At 44.5% G+C, this 19,732-nt stretch overlaps 1 protein-coding gene across 1 annotated transcript in view; it reads left to right on the forward strand.

The window, feature by feature from the left end:
• The first annotated feature begins 2,524 nt into the window (after positions 1-2,524).
• The window catches only part of ACADS (acyl-CoA dehydrogenase short chain), a 38,322-nt gene continuing 21,114 nt past the window's right edge, over positions 2,525-19,732 (forward strand). Inside the window, exons 1-4 of the mRNA XM_056530304.1 lie at positions 2,525-2,682; positions 2,762-2,910; positions 16,844-16,993; positions 17,911-18,022. Of these exons, the coding sequence (XP_056386279.1) occupies positions 2,631-2,682; positions 2,762-2,910; positions 16,844-16,993; positions 17,911-18,022 (463 nt within the window). The 5' untranslated portion in view covers positions 2,525-2,630. The remainder of the gene's footprint in view (positions 2,683-2,761; positions 2,911-16,843; positions 16,994-17,910; positions 18,023-19,732) is intronic.

Consider the following 19,732-nt stretch of genomic DNA (forward strand, 5'->3'; position numbering starts at 1 on the left):
CAGTAGAGGTGAGGAAACTGCTGTATGAAACTGATGGCTCAGCTGTTGATTTGTTTAGTGTTAGAGAAAGTAGTTCCACTTTTAATGTTGCTCTATTGCTCCAAGCAGTTAGGTTTGTGCATAGAATAATTGTAGCACATTAAAGGGGTGTTCCAGGGGAAGTTAAGAAAAAAAATTGCCCCAAAGCCACCACAATACCTGTGTCCCCTGTAGTTATCCTTGTGATTTTACCAGCTTCTGTGGCCCCTGTTGTCTTCTGAATATCCTTTTTTCTTATTACCTCTGCTGGGGTTCTGCACTCTAAAGGCTTATGCATGCTATGGATTTTCAGAGCAGGATCCTCTTGCAGCAGAATCCCATTAATCTTACTGTGCACACTACAGTAGTTTTGAAGTGGAAGTGAACAATCTGTGTAGAAAAGCCCAGGACTTCAGAAAATAAATGCTGATTCTGCAAGGAAACTCCTTGCTGAATTTCTGCAGTGTACATGGGCCCTTAGGATGGGTTCACACAGCAACGTTTCTGCACTGAATTCTGCATGAATTTATAGCCAGTTCACTTCAATTTAATTCCTGCAGCAGAAATTCTGCTGTGTGAATGGGACCGGGGAATCCCATTGAAGTGTATTGGTTAAAAATTCAGTGCAGTAATTCTGCCATGTGAACCTGGGGACAGGCTGTCCTCAGCAGATTTTATTCTGCAGAATTTTAAATGCAGAAAACCCGCTGCAAGCCCCATTAAAGTCAATAGGGTCTGAAGCAGACATTCCGCCAACCCCCCCTTTCAAACACTCAGCTAGAAACCTGCAAATAAATCCGCTTGTGTGAAAGAGCCCTTAAGGTAGAATAACACATGCTGTATTTGTGCAGCTGATTTTGCTACCCATTAACTTTAATGAGTAGGAAAATACGCAGCGGCAAAATACGGCACGTGTGACCTTACCCTTAAAGCGTACCTCCAGTGACAATCCGCTGGCAGAACAAACTTAAAAAATTCCCAGCAACTGCGTATCCAGAGACTAAAGTGATCAGGATGCGCCCATGCAAATCTATGAGAAAGGAAAATGGTAATCCTGTTCACACTAAACCCGATACACAGAGTTATAGTGGGGGTGAATGGGAGACCAATGCACGGTCTCTAAGATAACTACCTTCAGTCCGGCTCCTGATCCCTCTGGAGATTGGCTTCTATATTCGCTGAATTGCGTGTTGGAGACAGGCCTGCCAGGGAAATTTGATTATTCATGGCAGCTGGTCTTATGAGCGCTTAGTAGGCACAAGTGCTCACGTGACCAGTGGTCGTGAATATTCAAATACCCCCGGTGGGCCTGCCTCCAGAGGGCACTTCAGTGAAGATAGAAGAGGATCTTCAGCAGGACTGAAGGTAGTTATCTTAGTCAGAGACCCCGCATGGGTCTCCTGTTCACCGGCACTATAACCCGGTGTATTGAGTTTAGTGTGGGTGAACAGGATGACTGTTTTCCTTTAAAAAAAACTCCTTCTGCTGGACCATGGTTGGAGATGCGCATGCGCGGTATATTCACCCACATTGTGGTTGCTCCCCCTGCTCTATGAGTTAGGCCCAGAGCTGGCGCGATGTGAGAGTATACTGTGCATGCGCGTGGCGACTCGCACATCTTAGTGGGTCTGCTTGTAGCGGTGTATTGCCGCTCCGAGCAGGTACATGTAAAGGCACCATCTAGCTGTCCTTCAGCGGTGGATCCGCAGTGTAAAATACGCTGGGGATCCGCTTGTGTGAACTTACCCTTATAGTCTGGGAGCTGTTTACACCCTGAATGTATACTATTAAAATGAACATACATCTATATTTTTCAGTGCCTGGACATGCTGTGAATTGTAGTTTTGCAACAGCTGGAGACACAGTGTTAGGAAATCACTGCTTTAGGCATTGCACAACAAATCAAAATATTGAAAGGCATTTTTTTTTTTTTCTGTGCCTTTAAAGAGAAGCAGTACTGTATATACACTTAAACCTCTTTAAGAAGACCACCTTAATTTGGATTGAAAGGTGGTCTTAAAGGAAGTGGCCACTATGCATAATTATATGGTTGACTGAAAATCTGTCATGCAACATCTTGTTTGGCTGAGGGGGGGTTGTTCTCAGAGAGAGGGGGGATTTAGCAAGACCTGTACAGAGGAAGAGTGGTGCAGTTGTTTATAGCAACCCATCAGATCAGCCTGTGAAAAATGAAAGAAATGATCTGATGGGTTGCTATGGGCAACTGCACCACTCTTCCTCTGTACAAGTTTCACTGTATCTCTAATCATTTAAAGGGGAGTTCTGCCTACACCTCCACTATGTACTGTCACTACTGCAAGAAAATAGTTCCCACCCTTTGGTAAATGTTCAAAAACTTGTATTTTTATTTTGTAAGAAATAATAAAGTACTTTTGAGAGAAATGAAATGAGTCTTGTATGTTTATTACTGACTGTGTCAAGAAGCAGCAGCCACCTAGACGTTGCGTCACGTGACTCCTCTATTTACATCCGTCACGTGACTCCTTCACGCTGCGTCGGGGGGAGGTGCCTCAGTGAGTTGGGGGTGGGAGGAGCCTTGTTAGGGCTGCAGCGGCTGTAATCCTTAGTCGGAGTCTGCACGGCGGCTAGTCATGTTACGGGGGATTACGGTGCTGTGCAGGGCATGGCTGCCGGCGCGGACAGGTGAGCTGAGAGGAACCGGTGACCTTGTGGTGACCCTGGCTGGTGACACCGACAGCTGACCTCTTTGTTGTCTCCACAGCTCCCCGGTGCCTGCACACAGTTTATCAGAGCACCGAGTTACCGGACACCCACCGTATGCTGCGGGACACATGCAGGGAATTCTCCGAGAGAGAGCTACAGCCCATAGCTGCACAGCTGGACCGGGAGCACCGGTACCCGAAGGAACAGGTGTGCTGCAATGTCATGGCCGCTGCCCTTTCACCCACTGAGAGCTCTGTCCTGTGGCCTGACTCCTATACAGTTTCCCAGCCAGGGTGACTCCAGCTGTTTGAATAACTACAACTCCCAGCTTGTTGAGAGATGTAGTTTTGTAACAGTTGGAGGCACCCCGGCTGGGAGTTCCACTCTCTCCTTTAATGTGTCTCAGGCCCCATTCACATCATGTTTCCAGCCCCGCTGCAGTTATACAGGGTATAGAATATGTTTCCTCTGTGGATCCACATTCTTCTGCATGGAGCAGAGATGATCTGGAACTAGCACTTAATCCCTTAAATGGGCAATGTCATGAACTTTTTTCTTTATATGTTGTAGTACTGATGTACTACAACATATTTCTAATATACTTTAATACTTATTTTTTTTATTAAAACACTTTATTTTTATTTTGAAATCCAGCCACTAGGGGTCTCCCTCCTAGAGGCCAGCTGCAGCCTGGCGTGACCTCCCCTGAATTCGGACCAATGCCGGCCGGGCAATCGGTCCAAATTCATTCAGCCTGTGCTCGCTCCCTGCCTGTCAATCAGACAGGCAGGAGCGAGTGCTAAGAGCACATTGGCTCCCTGGCCTCACGCCGGCACCGCCTCCCGCTGCTGCCTCAGGAAGGACTCGGACTCACTTCAGTATGTCTGTTTCGGGTGGGGGTATATATTTTTATGTGTCTAGCACCTTTATTTTTTTTATTACACTTTTAGCTCACTAGTCTGAATTCTTCTCAAAGGGAGGGGGCGTGGCCTCACTGTGCAGGTCTCCGCCCCCTCCCTCAGTATGCTGTCTGCTCACATCTCCCCTAGCATTAGCAAAACTACAACTCCCAGCTTGTCCTTACTGACAGTAGGGGGACACATGCTGACAGTGGGAGGATTTTTCCTCTGTGAGCCCTGCACTCACAGCTGTCAATCAAGGAAGTGTGTCCATGACAGATGATGATGCATGGACACAGCAGGAATAGTATGTGTCCAAGCAGGTAGGGGGACAGTTTTTTGACTGGCTTTTTCATCATGAAATAGTGAACATTTTCTAATTAAATGGGCACTCTCATTAACCCCTTAAGGACTCAGCCCATTTTGGCCTTAAGGACTCAGACAATTTAATTTTTACGTTTTCATTTTTTCCTCCTCGCCTTCTAAAAATCATAACTCTTTTATATTTTCATCCACAGACTAGTATGAGGGCTTATTTTTTGCGTGACCAGTTGTCCTTTGTAATGACATCATTCATTATATCATAAAATGTATGGCGCAACCAAAAAACACTATTTTTGTGGGGAAATTAAAACGAAAAACGCAATTTTGCTAATTTTGGAAGGTTTTGTTTTCACGCCGTACAATTTATGGTAAAAATGACGTGTGTTCTTTATTCTTAGGGTCAATACGATTAAAATGATACCAATTATTATATACTTTTATATTATTGTTGCGCTTAAAAAAAATCACAAACTTTTTAACCAAATTAGTACGTTTATAATCCCTTTATTTTGATGACCTCTAACTTTTTTATTTTTCTGTATAAGTGGCGGTATGGGGGCTCATTTTTTGCGCCATGATCTGTACTTTTTTTTTGATACCACATTTGCATATAAAAAACTTTTAATACACTTTTTATAATTTTTTTTTTAATAAAATGTATTAAAAAAGTAGGAATTTTGGACTTTTTTTATTTTTTTTCGTTCACGCCGTTCACCGTACGGGATCATTAACATTTTATTTTAATAGTTCAGACATTTACGCACGCGGCGATACCAAATATGTCTATAAAAAATGTTTTTTACGCTTTTTGGGGGTAAAATAGGAAAAAACGGATGTTTTACTTTTTTATTGGGGGAGGGGATTTTTCACTTTTTTTTTACTTTTACTTTTACATTTTTTTTAATTTTTTTTTACACTTGAATAGCCCCCATAGGGGACTATTCATAGCAATACCATGATTGCTAATACTGATCTGTTCTATGTATAGGACATAGAACAGATCAGTATTATCGGTCATCTCCTGCTCTGGTCTGCTCGATCACAGACCAGAGCAGGAGACGCCGGGAGCCGCACGGAGGAAGGAGAGGGGACCTCCGTGCGGCGTTATGAATGATCGGATCCCCGCAGCAGCGCTGCGGGCGATCCGATCGTTCATTTAAATCGCGAACTCCCGCAGATGCCGGGAGCTGTATTGATCCCGGCACCTGAGGGGTTAATGGCGGACGCCCGCGAGATCGCGGGCGTCGGCCATTGCCGGTGGGTCCCTGGCTGCGATCAGCAGCCGGGATCAGCCGTGCATGACACGGGCATCGCTCCGATGCCCGCGGTTATGCTTAGGACGTAAATGTACGTCCTGGTGCGTTAAGTACCACCTCACCAGGACGTACATTTACGTCCTGCGTCCTTAAGGGGTTAAAACTAATTTTTGCTATTGCACTCCATATGGTAAATTAAAAATATTTCTAATGTACTTTACTTAAAAAATGAAGTTTTCTATGTTTTCTTTGTGCTTAAAAAAAGCTCAAGAACACATTTTCCTCCATCTCATACACAGACTTTGGACTGAAGCCCAAACTCAAGAAGTACAGTCTGGAGTGCAGCATATGGCAGTTAAGTGTGAGAAGAGCTATGATTGGATGAGGCTGGACACACCCCCCTCAGCACTCCAGTCTGCACTTTCTGTGTTTGGACTTCGGTCCAAAGTCTGTGTATAAGATGGGGGAAAATGTGCTCTTGAGCTTTTTTTAAGCACAAATAAAACATAGAAAAACTTCATTATTTTTTTTAAACAAAGTATATTAGAAATATTTTTTATTTACCATAAGGAGTGCTATAGCAAAAATTTGTTTTAATGAGTTACCCTTTAACCCCTTGGCTGTGAACAAAGCAGGCTGGCAGCTCTGAGTGTTTAGGACTTCAGCATGAGTCAGAAATGCTTGCTGACAGGACTGATTGGGAAAAATACAATAGAAAGAAGCATATTTTTCATTAACATGCTATTGGAAAGTTATTCAACATTCATTAAATTTTTCATTTTCACGGACCACTGTTCCAAAAATCTGTCAGACACCTGTGGGGCGTAAATGCTCACTGTACCCCTTGATACACTACATGAGGGGTGTAGTTTCCAAAATGGGGTCACATGTGGGGGGCGGGGGTCCATTGTTCTGGCACTATGGGGGCTTTGTAAAATGTGGCCTTCAATTCCGGACACATTTTCTCTTCAAAATCCCAATGGCGCTCCTTCTCTTCAGAGCATTGTAGTGCACCCGCCGAGCACTTTACATCCACATATGGGGTATGTTCTTACTCAGAAGAAATGGGGTTACAAATTTGGGGGGCTTTTTTCCTATTTTCCCTTGTGAAAATGAAAAATTTAGGGTAACACCAGCATTTTAGTGAAATTTTTTTTATTTTTTTTTCATTTTCCCATCCAAATTTAATGAAAATTCATCAAACACCTGTGGGGTGTTCAGGCTCACTATACCCCTTGTTACGTTCCGTGGGGGGGTGTAGTTTCCAAAATGGGGTCACATCTGGGTATTTATGTTTTTGCGTTTATATCAGAACCGCTGTAAAATCAGCCACCCCTGTGCAAATCACCAATTTAGGCCTCAAATGTACATGGTGCGCTCTCACTCCTGAGCCTTGTTGTGTGCCCGCAGAGCATTTTACGCCCACATATGGGGAATTTCCGTACTCGGGAGAAATTGCGTTACTAATTTTGGGGTGCTTTTTTTTCCTTTTACTGCTTGTGAAAATAAAAAGTATGGGGCAACACCAGCATGTTAGTGTAAAAATATTTATTTATTTTTTTATTTTTTTACACTAACAGGCTGGTGTAGCCCCCAACTTTTCCTTTTCATAAGGGGTAAAAGAAGAAAAAGCCCCCCAAAATTTGTAGTGAAATTTCTCCAGATTACAGAAATGCCCCATATGTAGCCCTAAACTGTTTCCTTGAAATACGACAGGGCTCCAAAATGAGAGAGCGCTATGTGCATTTGAGGACTAAATTAGGAATTGCATAGGGATGGACATAGGGGTATTCTACGCCAGTGATTCCCAAACAGGGTGCATCCAGCTGTTGCTAAACTCCTAGCATGCCTGGACAGTCAGTGGCTGTCCAGAAATGCTGGGAGTTGTTGTTTTGCAACAGCTGGAGGCTCCGTTTTGGAAACACTGCCGTACAATACGTTTTTCATTTTTATTGGGGGGGACAGTGTAAGGGGGTGTATATGTAGTGTTTTTACCCTTTATTATGTGGTAGTGTAGTGTTTTTTAGGGTACATTCGCACTGGCGTGTTACGGTGAGTTTCCCGCTAGGAGTTTGAGCTGCGGCGAAAAATTTGCCGCAGACCAAACTTGAAGCAGGAAACTTTCTGTAAACCAGCCTGTGTGAATGTACCCTGTACAAACCTCCAGCTGTTTCAAAACTACAACTCCCAGCATGTACTGACAGACCATGCATGCTGGGAGTTGTACTTTTGCAAAAACTGGAGGCACACTGGTTGGAAAACCTTCAGTTAGGTTCCGTTACCTAACTCAGTATTTTCCAACCAGTTTGCCTCCAGCTGTTGCAAAACTAAAACTCCCAGCATGTACTAATCGTCGAATGGCATGCTACGAGATGTAGTTATGCAACAGCTGGAGGTTACGTAACTACAACTCCCAGCATGCTGAGACAGCTGTTTGCGTTTTGGGCATGCTGGGATTTGCAGTTCTGCAACATCTGGAGGGCTACAGATTATAGACCACTGCACAGTGATCTCCAAACTGTGACCCTCCAGATGTTGCAAAACTACACATCCCAGCATGCCCAGACAGCAAAGAGCTGTTTGAGCATGCTAGGAGTTGTAGTTTTGCAAGATCTGGAGGGATACAGTTTAGAGACCACTGTATAGTGGCCTCAAACTGCAGCCCTCCATCTGTTGCAAAACTACATATTCCAGCATGCACAAACAGCTGTCTGGGCATGCTGGGAGTTGTAGTTTTGCAACATCTGGAGGGCTACAGTCTCAGACTGTAGTCCTCCAGATGTTGCTAGGCAACTTACCGGCTTCCATAGGATCCAGGGAGCCGTCCTCTTCTGCCGCACGACGTCGCCGTCCGCCAATCACCGTCGCCTGCAGCCTCCGGAGGGGTAAGTGGACCTTCGGCGTTCGGTCCCCTTCGTTTCCCTGTTCTGCCCCGCCTATTGTGGGTGGGCAAGACGGGGAAAACGAAAGTAAACCCCTCCACCCCCGATCTGCTATTGGTGGTCGCATCTAGACAACCAATAGCAGGGATAGAGGAGGGGTGGCACCCCTGCCACCTCACTCCTATGCCTTCAGGGGGATCGTAGTTGTCTTAGACAACCGCGACCCCCCCTTCTATTCCGGGTCACCATAGACCCGTAATGACGCGGAATCGGCGCAAATCGCAAGTGTGAATTCACTTGCGATGTGCGCCGATCGCCGACATGGGGGGACTAATGACCCCCTGGGCATTTGCACGGGGTGCCTGCTGATAGATATCAGCAGTCGCCCCCGCCCGGCAGGGACCGAAATTCCCACGGGCGTATGGATACGTCCTTCAACCTTAAGTACCAGGACGCAAGGGCGTATCCATATGCCCTTGGTCCCCAGCAGGTTGATGCAATTGCAAAACCCTATTGGTTTTGCATGCTTTACAACATATCAAAAGTTTTTGTATCTGACAGTGCCCATTTAAATGGGTCCTGTCAGATTCAAAAACTTTTTATATGTTGTACATCTTGGCAAAACATTAACCTTTCTAATATACTTCATAAGAAAATTTTATTTCCTTTTTATAGAAATCATGGCTTATAAAATCATGGCTTTGTCTAAACTGAAGCACAGGCATGGAAAAAGTCTAGTAAGTGAGGGTGGGCTAGCACTCCTCAGTGCTCTCTCTCCTGTCTGATAGGACTCCTCTGTGATCTCTCCTGTCTGACAGCACGCCTCTGTGCTCTCTCTCCTGTCTGATAGCACGCCTCTGTGCTCTCTCTCCTGTCTGATAGCACGCCTCTGTGCTCTCTCTCCTGTCTGATAGCACGCCTCTGTGCTCTCTCTCCTGTCTGATAGCACGCCTCTGTGCTCTCTCTCCTGTCTGATAGCACGCCTCTGTGCTCTCTCTCCTGTCTGATAGCACGCCTCTGTGCTCTCTCTCCTGTCTGATAGCACGCCTCTGTGCTCTCTCTCCTGTCTGATAGCACGCCTCTGTGCTCTCTCTCCTGTCTGATAGCACGCCTCTGTGCTCTCTCTCCTGTCTGATAGCACGCCTCTGTGCTCTCTCTCCTGTCTGATAGCACGCCTCTGTGCTCTCTCTCCTGTCTGATAGCACGCCTCTGTGCTCTCTCTCCTGTCTGATAGCACGCCTCTGTGCTCTCTCTCCTGTCTGATAGCACGCCTCTGTGCTCTCTCTCCTGTCTGATAGCACGCCTCTGTGCTCTCTCTCCTGTCTGATAGCACGCCTCTGTGCTCTCTCTCCTGTCTGATAGCACGCCTCTGTGCTCTCTCTCCTGTCTGATCAGACACAGAGGCGTCCTATTAGACAGGAGAGAGGGCACAGAGGAGTGCTTTCACAGGAGAGAGGGCACAGAGGAGTGCTTTCACAGGAGAGAGGGCACAGAGGAGTGCTAGCCCACCCTCACTTACTGGATATCGTCCATGCCTGAGCTTCAGCTTGGACAAAGCCATGATATTATGAGCCATGTTTTCTATAAAAAGGAAATAACACTTTCTTATGAAGTATATTAGAAAGGTTAATGTTTTGCCAATGTACAACATATAAAAAGTTATTGTATCTGACAGTGCCCATTTAAATATCCCGCAAGTAAAATGTATATAGTAGAGTGCACATAGTCACCAGTAGACTATACCTGTCTATAAAAGTCTTTGGGCATAGCCTTGTATACATCAGAATAGTTTTTTTTTTTTTACCTGATGACATATACCACCAGTGGAGCCCTAAAACATAATGTGAATAAAACCATAGCTGCTTTTAAAGTTCAGGTGGCAGTTTGGCAAAAGAACAACCATTAATAGTTTCTTCATTTGCAACCACGGTTCCCTAATAAAGAGGTTTTATTCTGCCAGTAAGAGTAAACATAACTAGTTCTGTCCTATTAATGTATCTGTTTAAAGCAACCAACTTACACGTAAAGATATCAGTCTGGCTGTTCAGACATCTGTGTGTGTGTGTGCATGTGTGTAAAGGTGGCCAAACATCTAAGTTTAGAGCTGTAACTCTCTGAACTCTCCATTCAATTGAATGTTAAAGGAAAACTGTCAGCTTGCTCCCCCCGCACTAACCAGGAGTGCTGGCTGGTAGTGTGGGGGACGCTGATCAGTTTGATGCCTACCTTGCCTGGATCTGCCCCGCCGTTCGGCCGAAATCTTTGTTTTTCTGTAAAAGCTAATTAGGTGCTAACTGGCACAGGCTGCGTAACTGGCACTCTGACGTCAGCGCAGCTCGTCCGCAGCGCCGCCCAGCTCATCAGTATTCCTCTCCTCCCTCTGCCTCTCCCTCCTCATTACAGAGAGGGGAGAGGCAGAGGGAGGGGAGGAATAATGATGAGTTTGGCGTCGCTGCGGCCAGCGGCGCTGACGTCAGAGTGCCAGTTGCGCCACCTGTGCAAGTTAGCACCTAATTAGCATATCAAGAAGAATGAAGATAATGGACGAATGGCAGGGCGGATGCGGGCACGGTAGAGGAGGGTGTAAGTCTCTATCCAGACTATGCAGGTGGTGGCCTAAAGGTCAGGGAGTTTAAAAGAAAACTGTCACATGTTCACTGGCGGATAGTGCCCGGATCCGTCCGGCCGTTCGCCTGCAATCTTTGTTTTTCTACATATGCAAATGTGGCTGTAACTGGCACGGGCGGGGTTTTCAGGAGCCTAGTGGCACTGTGACGTCAGCGCCACCCGTCTGCGCCGCCTGATTATGAATATTCATCCCACTTCCCTCCGGCTCTCCCTCTCTCCGCTGCTCCTAACTGGTTTTCACTACGCATGTCAGGAAGCGGCGCATTCGCAGTGAAGACCAGTTAGGAGAGGCGGGCAGAGCCGGAGGGAGGTGGGATGAATATACATAAGCAGGCGGCGCTGTGGACGGACCGCGCTTAGAAAAACTAAGATTGCGGGCAAATTGCTGGACGGATCCGGGCAAGGTAGGAATCATATGACTCAGTGTCCCCCGCACTATACGTCAGCACCTGTGGTTAGTGCAGGAGTGAACATATGATAGTTTACCTTTAAATCCAACCTGCCCAAACCTTTTATCTCCTTAACATAATCTGTAGGGGAGGGTCAGGAGACCATCCATATACTTTAGACAGTTGTCAGGTCCTGACAAAGCCAGTGAGTTTGGCCAACTTTGACTAGTTGTAGGTAATTTAAAGGGGTACTCCAGTGGAAGACTTTTTAAAAATTTTTTTTTTTTTTTTAAATCAACTGGTGCCAGAAAGTTAAACAGATATGTAAATTACTTCTATTAAAAAAATCTTAATCCTTCCAGTACTTATTAACTGCTGAATACTATGGAGGAAATTCTTTTCTTTTTGGAACACAGTGCTCTTTGCTGACATCACGAGCACAGTGCTCTCAGCTGATATCTCTGTCCATTTTAGGAACTGTCCAGAGCAGCATATGTTTGCTATTTGGATTTTTTCCTCTGGGCAGTTCATAAAATGGACAGAGATGTCAGCAGAGAGCTCTGTGTTCCAAAAAGAAAACTATTTCCTCTGTAGTATTCAGCAGCTAATAAGTACTGGAAGGATTAAGATTTTTTAATTTACATATCTGTTTAACTTTCTTGCACCAGTTGATAAAAAAATAAAAAAAGTTTTTCACCGGAGTACTCCTTTAAGGATGCTCATATACATTTATTAGCTGTCGAAGGAACGCTTATTCAGCCAACATTTCTTTCTGCTAACAAAATTGAGTAGGTGTCGGCAATACTTAAACTCCTGTGTACATGAGTTTGTATGCAGGAAAACAGTAGAGGGCTATTTGTGGTGCTTGGCCTGTATAGTCAATGTATACTACATGCAGTGAGGATAACATTTGGAAAGTGCACACACCAGTAAAATCCCAAACTTTATTTCCAATCCATTAAAAAAAGGTTTTCAGGTCCAGAAGAACATGTACGATAGAGCTGATGTGGTCACATGGATTGAAAATAAAGCTTAGGAATTTACTTGAGTGGCGAGTGCTGCTTTTTAAATCTTCCCCTTGCTGCATGTACTCATGCTGCCCACAGCTATTAATCCGGTTTCCCCCATACAGATGCATGCTCGGCTTAGCCAAGTGTGCGTGTATTTGTTATGAAGGAGAGGGTGATCTGCCCTGACCTCTGTCTAGTATCTTACCACACATGGTCAAGCTTTCTGTAGAGTATATAAATCCTTAAATCCAATATAAAAGTCATCAACTGCATGTTGGTCGTGGCAAAAGCGTTTATAACCAGGGGTGTGGAAATAAAAAAAAAAATAAAAAATACTTGTCCAAGGGGCTAAAGCGGAACACAATCTACTTGTCACTCAAGAAAATCCACTTATCCTGGTAGATACAAGAATTTCAACCCAAATAGTCTGTAAATAAGGTCTTTATTAGTTTCTGCACTTTCGTTTTCTCCTTCTCGCCCTATAATAGCCATAACTCTTATTTTTCCATCTACAGACCCATATGAGGCTTGTTTTTTTCGGGGGCCAATACTACTTTGTAATGACACCTTTCATTTTTCCATAACTTATGCTCTGAAACAAAAAACATTTATTTGTGAGCAGAATGTGAAAAAAAAGGTGGCCCCCTATAACATAAATTTTTCCGTATACTGGGCTGTATGAGGGCTAATCTTTTGGGCTGTAATATGCTGTTTGCATCGGTACCATTTTGGTATTGATTTGGACTTTTTGAACACTTCTTTTTACTTTTTTCTGGGATATGATGTTATAAACATAAAAAATTGGTCCTTCCACCTCACTAGACCACCAGGGATGGTTAAAAAAATCCCTTTAGACACCGCTTTCAACTTTGATAGCGGTGATCTAAAGTAGGGCTGGGCGGTATACTGGGCGCTGGAACTCACTGTACGCCAGTGGTAGGGGGTAGGGGAGGGGGGGGGCAGTCGGTCCGGCCCTGCATGCCCGATACAGGGCTAAAGCTATGAAAAATTCACTTGCCTGGCGCCACATCCCTGATAACTATTTCAGTGAGGAGGGGGAAATAAGCCACTGGCAGCGGTGTATCTTGCATGCCTTTTAACGGGAGGCAGGAGGCTGTCAGCTGTTGGATAATTTGCCTGATCCCCTATCTTCCCAGACCCCTTTAAATAACCCCTTTAAATAGTGATCTCAATGAGTAAACTACCAGGCATTGACAATGGCAGAACAAATAAGATAGAGCATGAGATTCCATACATGTTTTAATGTATGGGCTGCTTCATCAATGACAATCAGTATGGCCATTGGTGCAGCTGTCATGAGGATTATTACTCAGCTTTTCCAGTTGCCATCAAATCATCAGCATTATGTGATCAATACACCCAATAACTAGATGAAAAAGTCATGAAAAACTCTGCGTGAATAGTAATGGCAGCCATATTGTTTGTCCGTTGGCATGGTGATAGAAACGTCATTTCGGCTGTTCTGGACAGCTGACCGATGACACTATGCAGCAGGGGACCAATCAGACTGGTCCCCTGCTGCAGATCATTGTCATTAGTCAGTCAGTTAGTCACTGACTAATGACAAGGACTTGCGGGGTTCAGGGCTGATCGGGTCTCTGGTGACCCGATCGCCCGGAAAATAGGGATGATCGGAGCAGTGAGAGACCGCTCCGATCCATCCTGAGTGATAGGAGCGAGGTGGCAGCTGCCACCTCGCTCCTAAACCCCTGCCATTGGTCGTAAGTAGAGATGAGCGAACTTACAGTAAATTCGATTCGTCACGAACTTCTCGGCTCAGCAGTTGATGACTTTTCCTGCATAAATTAGTTCAGCTTTCAGGTGCTCCGATGGGCTGGAAAAGGTGGATACAGTCCTAGGAGACTCTTTCCTAGGAATGTATCCACCTTTTCCAGCCCACGGGAGCACCTGAAGGCTGAACTAATTTACGCAGGATAAGTCATCAACTGCCGAGCCGAGAAGTTCGTGACGAATCGAATTTACTGTAAGTTTGCTCATCTCTAGTCGTAAGGACTAGAGACCAATGGCAGGAGGGGGGCGGGAGGTTAGAGGTGAAATCCCCGCTCTGCCCCGCCCCTGGATGTCGGGGCAGAGCGGAGGGAAAATGTCGGATGGTCCCGGGACCAGCGATCATGTCCTGGGACTGGCGATCGTGTCGGGACCCGCGGCCGTATCCGGACAGACAGCGCGGGACCGGCGGAGGCAGCGGCGGACGCAGCAGTGAAGATCAGCGGTAAGTGTTCCAGGAGTTGCCAAACTACAGCTCCCAACAAGCCCAGACAGCCAAAGGCTTTCTGGCCATGCTGGGAGTTGTAGTTTTGCAACATCTGGAGGCCCACAGTTTGGAGACCTCTGTGCAGTGGTGTCCAAACTGTGCTCTTACAGATGTTGCAAAACTAAAACTCCCAGCATGCCCAGACAGTCCAGGCATGCTGGGAGTTGTAGTTCTGTAACGTGGTCCTTCAGATGTTGCAGAACTACAACTCCAAGCATGCCTGCACAGTGGTCACCAAACTGTGACCCTCCAGATATTGCAAAACTAACTCCCAACATGTCGGTCTGGGCATGCAGGGAGTTGTAGTTTTTCAACAGCTGGAGGCACCCTTTTTGGGAAACACTGAGTTAAGTAACAAACTCGGTGTTTTGCAACCAGTGTGCCTCCAGCTGTTGCATAACTACAACCCCCAGCATGCACGGACAGCCAAAGGGCATGCTGGGAGTGTTAGTATGCCTCCAGCTGTTGCATAACTACAAGTCCCAGCATGCCCTTAGTTGTCACTGCATGTTGAGAGTTGTAGTTTTTGCAACGGCTGAAGGCACACTGCTTGCGAAGTTTACCTCACACAGTGTTTCACAACCAGTGCGCCTCCAGCTGTTGCAAACAACTCCCAGCATGCACTGATAGACTGTACATGCAGGGAGTTGTAGTTTTGCAACAGCTGGATGAACACTGAGTTAAGTAACAAACTCTGTGTTTTGCAACCTGTGTGCCTCCAGCTGTTGCATAACTTCAAACCCCAGCATGCACGGACAGCCAAAGGGCATGCTGATAGTGGTAGTTTTGCAACAGCTGGAGGTTTGCGCCCCTCCCCCCGCCCCAGCCGGGGTCTACAGCGAGCTTCTTGCTACAAGTTTGAGATGCAGCAAGTTTTCCCCGCAGCTCAAACTACCAGCGAGAAGCTCGCTGTAGACCCCGGCCGTGTGAGTGTACCCTAAAAACACCACACCACACTATACTACATTACACAAAATAAAAAGTAAAACGCTACATACACATACCCCTACACAGCCCCCCCCCCCCCCCCCAAATAAAACATTTCTTGTATGACACTGTTTTCAAAACGGAGCCTCCAGCTGTTGCAAGACAACTCCCAGTATTGCCGGACAGCGATTGACTTTCCAGGCATGCTGGAAGTTTTGCAACAACTGGAGGCACCCTGTTTGGGAAACACTGCCATAGGGTATTCTTGGTATCGGAGGCAAGCGTCATTCTTGCATCCGGTTCCGTCCTTATGCAAATCCCTTATTTAGTTCTCAAATGCGCATGGCGCTCTCTCACTTCAGAGCCCTGTGGTATTTCAAGGCAACAGTTTAGTGCCACATATGGGGTATTTTCGTACTCTGGAGAAATTGCCTAACAACTTTTGGGGGGCTTTTTCTCCTATTACCCCTTGTAAAAATGTAAAATTTTGGGGAAAACCAGCATTTTAGTGAAATAAAAAAAAATAAAAAATTTACATCCGACTAACGAAAAGTTGTCAAAAACCTGTGGGGTGTTAAGGCTCACTGTACCCCTTGTTACCTTCCTTGAGGGGTGTAGTTTCCATAATATTATGCCACATGGATTTCTTTTGCTGTTCTGGCACCATAGGGGCTTCCTAAATGTGACATGCCCCCAAAAACCATTTCAGAAAAACTCACTCTCCAAAATCCCATTGTTGCTCCTTCCCTTCTGAGCCCTCTACTGCGCCCATCGAACACTTTACATAGACATATGAGGTATTTACTTACTCGAGAGAAATTGGGTTACAAATTTTGGGGGATTTCTCTCCTTTTACCCCTTATAAAAATACAAAACCTGGGTCGCCAAGAACATGCGAGTGTAAAAAATGCAGATTTTGAATTTCACTCCTTCACTTTCCTACTATTCCTGTGAAACACCTATACACCAATACTTTGGGGGTGCAGTTTTTATAATGGGGTCATTTGTGGGGTATTTCTAATACGAAGACCCTTCAAATCCACTTCAAACCTGAACTGGTCCCTGAAAAATTCAGATTTAGAAAATGTGAAAAATCAGAAAATTGCTGCTGAACTTTGAAGCCCTCTGGTGTCTTCCAAAAGTAAAAACATGTCAACTTTATGATGCAAATATAAAGTAGACATATTGTGTATGTGAATCAGTATATAATTTATTTGGTATGTCTATTTTCCTTACAAGCAGAGAGTTTTAAAGTTCAAAAATTGCAACATTTTCAAATTTTTTATGACATTTTTGAATTTTTCACCAAGAAATGATGCAAGTATCGTCGAAATGTTACTGCTATGTTAAAGTAGAATATGTCACGAAAAAACAATGTCTGAATCAAATTCATAAGTAAAAGCATTCCAGAGTTATTAATGCTTACAGTGAAAGTCGTCAGATGTGCAAGAAACGCTCTGGTCCTTAAGGTGAAAATGGGCTTGGTCCTTAAGGGGTTAAACTTGGGTATGTTTATGCTTTCTCTACAGATCCAGAAGATGGGACAAATGGGCTTACTGTCTGTGGAAGTCCCGGAAGACCTAGGTGGAGCAGGACTGGACTACTTGGCTTATTCTATTGCGGTAGAAGAAATAAGCCGTGGCTGTGCATCCACTGGAGTCATCATGAGTGTCAACAATGTGAGAGCAGAAAGCCTTTCCATTTATTTAGTTAATATTCAGCGTATTCCATTAGTGGCTATTTTGACCACTTATCATTAGTGCTCATTAGCCTCATTGACTATAGCAGTGAAAGGGGTACTCTGGTGAAAACCTTTTTTCTTTTAAATCAGCTGGTGGCAGAAAGTTAAACATATTTGTAAATTACTTCTATTAAAAAATCCTAATCCTTCCTGTACTTATAAGCTGCTGAATATTACAGATGAAATTACTTTCTTTTTGGAATGCTCTTTGATGAGATCACGACCACAGTTCTCTCTGCTGACGTTATTATAATAACGCTTTATTTATTGCGGTCCTTAATGGGATTTGAACCCAAGTACCCAGCACTGCTAACCACTGAGCCACCATGCTGCTGCCCTTAGCATACATCTGCTATGCATCTGCTATGCATGGTTGCTAAAATGGACAGAGATGTCAGCAGAGAGCACTGTGTTCGTGATGTCATCAGTGTTCCAAAAAGAAAGGAATTTCCTCTGTAGCATTCAGCAGCTAATAAGTACTGGAAGGATTAAGATTTTTTAATAGAAGTAATTTACAAATATGTTAAACTTTCTGCCACCAGTTGATTTAAAAGAAAAAAGGTTTTCACCGGAGTACCCCTTTAATTACAGCTCTGGACTACAGCTACATGTTGATTGGTTGCTGTGCATGGTTTAATATGTTTTCAGACCACTGGGTTATCTAATGTGGTACAGTACATGTTTTTGAGACATTGTACTAAGACTAAGGCCCTCTTCACATGGCAGGATTTGATCACTATTTGGTAGCAGTATTTAGAACATTGGAAAGATTTGCACCTCTTCTGTGGTTTAGACTGCTGTGTGTAAGTAGCCTAACTTGTTCTACAATTTACTTATTTGTCTGCAATATTTTAGTCTCTTTATTTAGGGCCAATCCTCAAAAATGCCTCTGAGGAGCAGAAAAAGAAGTGGATTACTCCATTTTGCAGTGGTGACAAGATCGGCTGCTTTGCACTCAGTGAACCAGGTTTGTGAGATATCTACTTTGTAAGAGCCCATTCACAGTTGTTAGCACCTCAGTTTAAATATTTGTGGTGTTTTTTCTACCAAAAAGCTACTAATCATATGATTGCTAGTGTTGGATAGGAGCTGTTGGATCTTAGTAGATCCAGATCAGCTTTGGAGTAAGTGCCGGGTGTTGTATTCTCCCTGTAACTTGAGCCAGTTTGTCAGTCCCAGATACAGGGAAAATCATCACTAACAAAAAGTGCGTAAATGCTGCCCGAAGGTTTTTTTTTTTTTTAATGACTTCATGGGGGTCTCAGTATGTAGAATATTAAAAATATTTTAAAAAATTATAATTTTGAAAGTTCAGACCCTTTCACTTTTTTCACATTTTGTTATGTTACAGCCTTGGGCTCTCCCCCATCATTCCGCACTCAGTATCACTGTACCGCAAGCTCCTACATGGCACCCAGGTGTTCCAACTTTTTATGTTCAGAACACCTGCTGCTAGTGTGCATGGGGCGGCGGTGGTCGCCTGTTCTCCTATAGATACGGTAGAAGAACAAAGGTACTTGTGTTCCTCTTTAACCCCTTAAGGTCGCAGGACGTAAATGTACATCCTGGTGAGGTGGTACTTAACGCACCAGGACGTACATTTACGTCCTGTGCATAACCGCGGGCATCGGAGCGATGCCCGTGTCATGCGCGGCTGATCCCGGCTGCTGATCGCAGCCAGGGACCCGCCGGCAATGGCCGACGCCCGCGATCTCGCGGGCGTCCGCCATTAACCCCTCAAATGCCGGGATCAATACAGATCCCGGCATCTGCGGCAGTGCGCGATTTGAATGAATGAATGATCGGATCGCCCGCAGCGCTGCTGCGGGGATCCGATCATTCAGAACGCCGCACGGAGGTCCCCTCTCCTTCCTCCGTCCGGCTCCTGGCATCTTCCACTCTGGTCTGTGATCGAGCAGACCAGAGCAGGAGATGACCGATAACACTGATCTGTTCTATGTCCTATACATAGAACAGATCAGTATTAGCAATCATGGTATTGCTATGAATAGTCCCCTATGGGGACTATTCAAGTGTTAAAAAAAAATGTAAAAGTAAAAAAAAAGTGAAAAATCCCCTCCCCCATTAAAAAAGTAAAACGTCCGTTTTTTCCTATTTTACCCCCAAAAAGCGTAAATTTTTTTTTTTATAGACATATTTGGTATCGCCGCGTGCGTAAATGTCCGAACTATTAAAATAAAATGTTAATGATCCCGTACAGTGAACGGCGTGAACAAAAAAAAAAAGTCCAAAATTCCTACTTTTTTTATACATTTTATTAAAAAAAAATATTAAAAATTTATTAAAAGTTTTTTCTATGCAAATGTGGTTTCAAAAAAAAAAAAGTACAGATCATGGCGCAAAAAATGAGCCCCCATACCGCCGCTTATACGGAAAAATAAAAAGATAGAGGTCATCAAAATAAAGGGATTATAAACGTACTAATTTGGTTAAAAAGTTTGTGATTTCTTTTTAAGCGCAACAATAATATAAAAGTATGTAATAATAGGTATCATTTTAATCGTATTGACCCTCAGAATAAAGAACACACGTCATTTTTACCATAAATTGTACGGCGTGAAAACGAAACCTTCCAAAATTAGCAAAATTGCGTTTTTCGTTTTAATTTCCCCACAAAAATAGTGTTTTTTGGTTGCGCCATACATTTTTTGATATG

Source organism: Hyla sarda, chromosome 1 (assembly GCF_029499605.1).
Source record: "Hyla sarda isolate aHylSar1 chromosome 1, aHylSar1.hap1, whole genome shotgun sequence".
Classification (NCBI taxonomy): Eukaryota; Metazoa; Chordata; class Amphibia; order Anura; family Hylidae; genus Hyla; species Hyla sarda.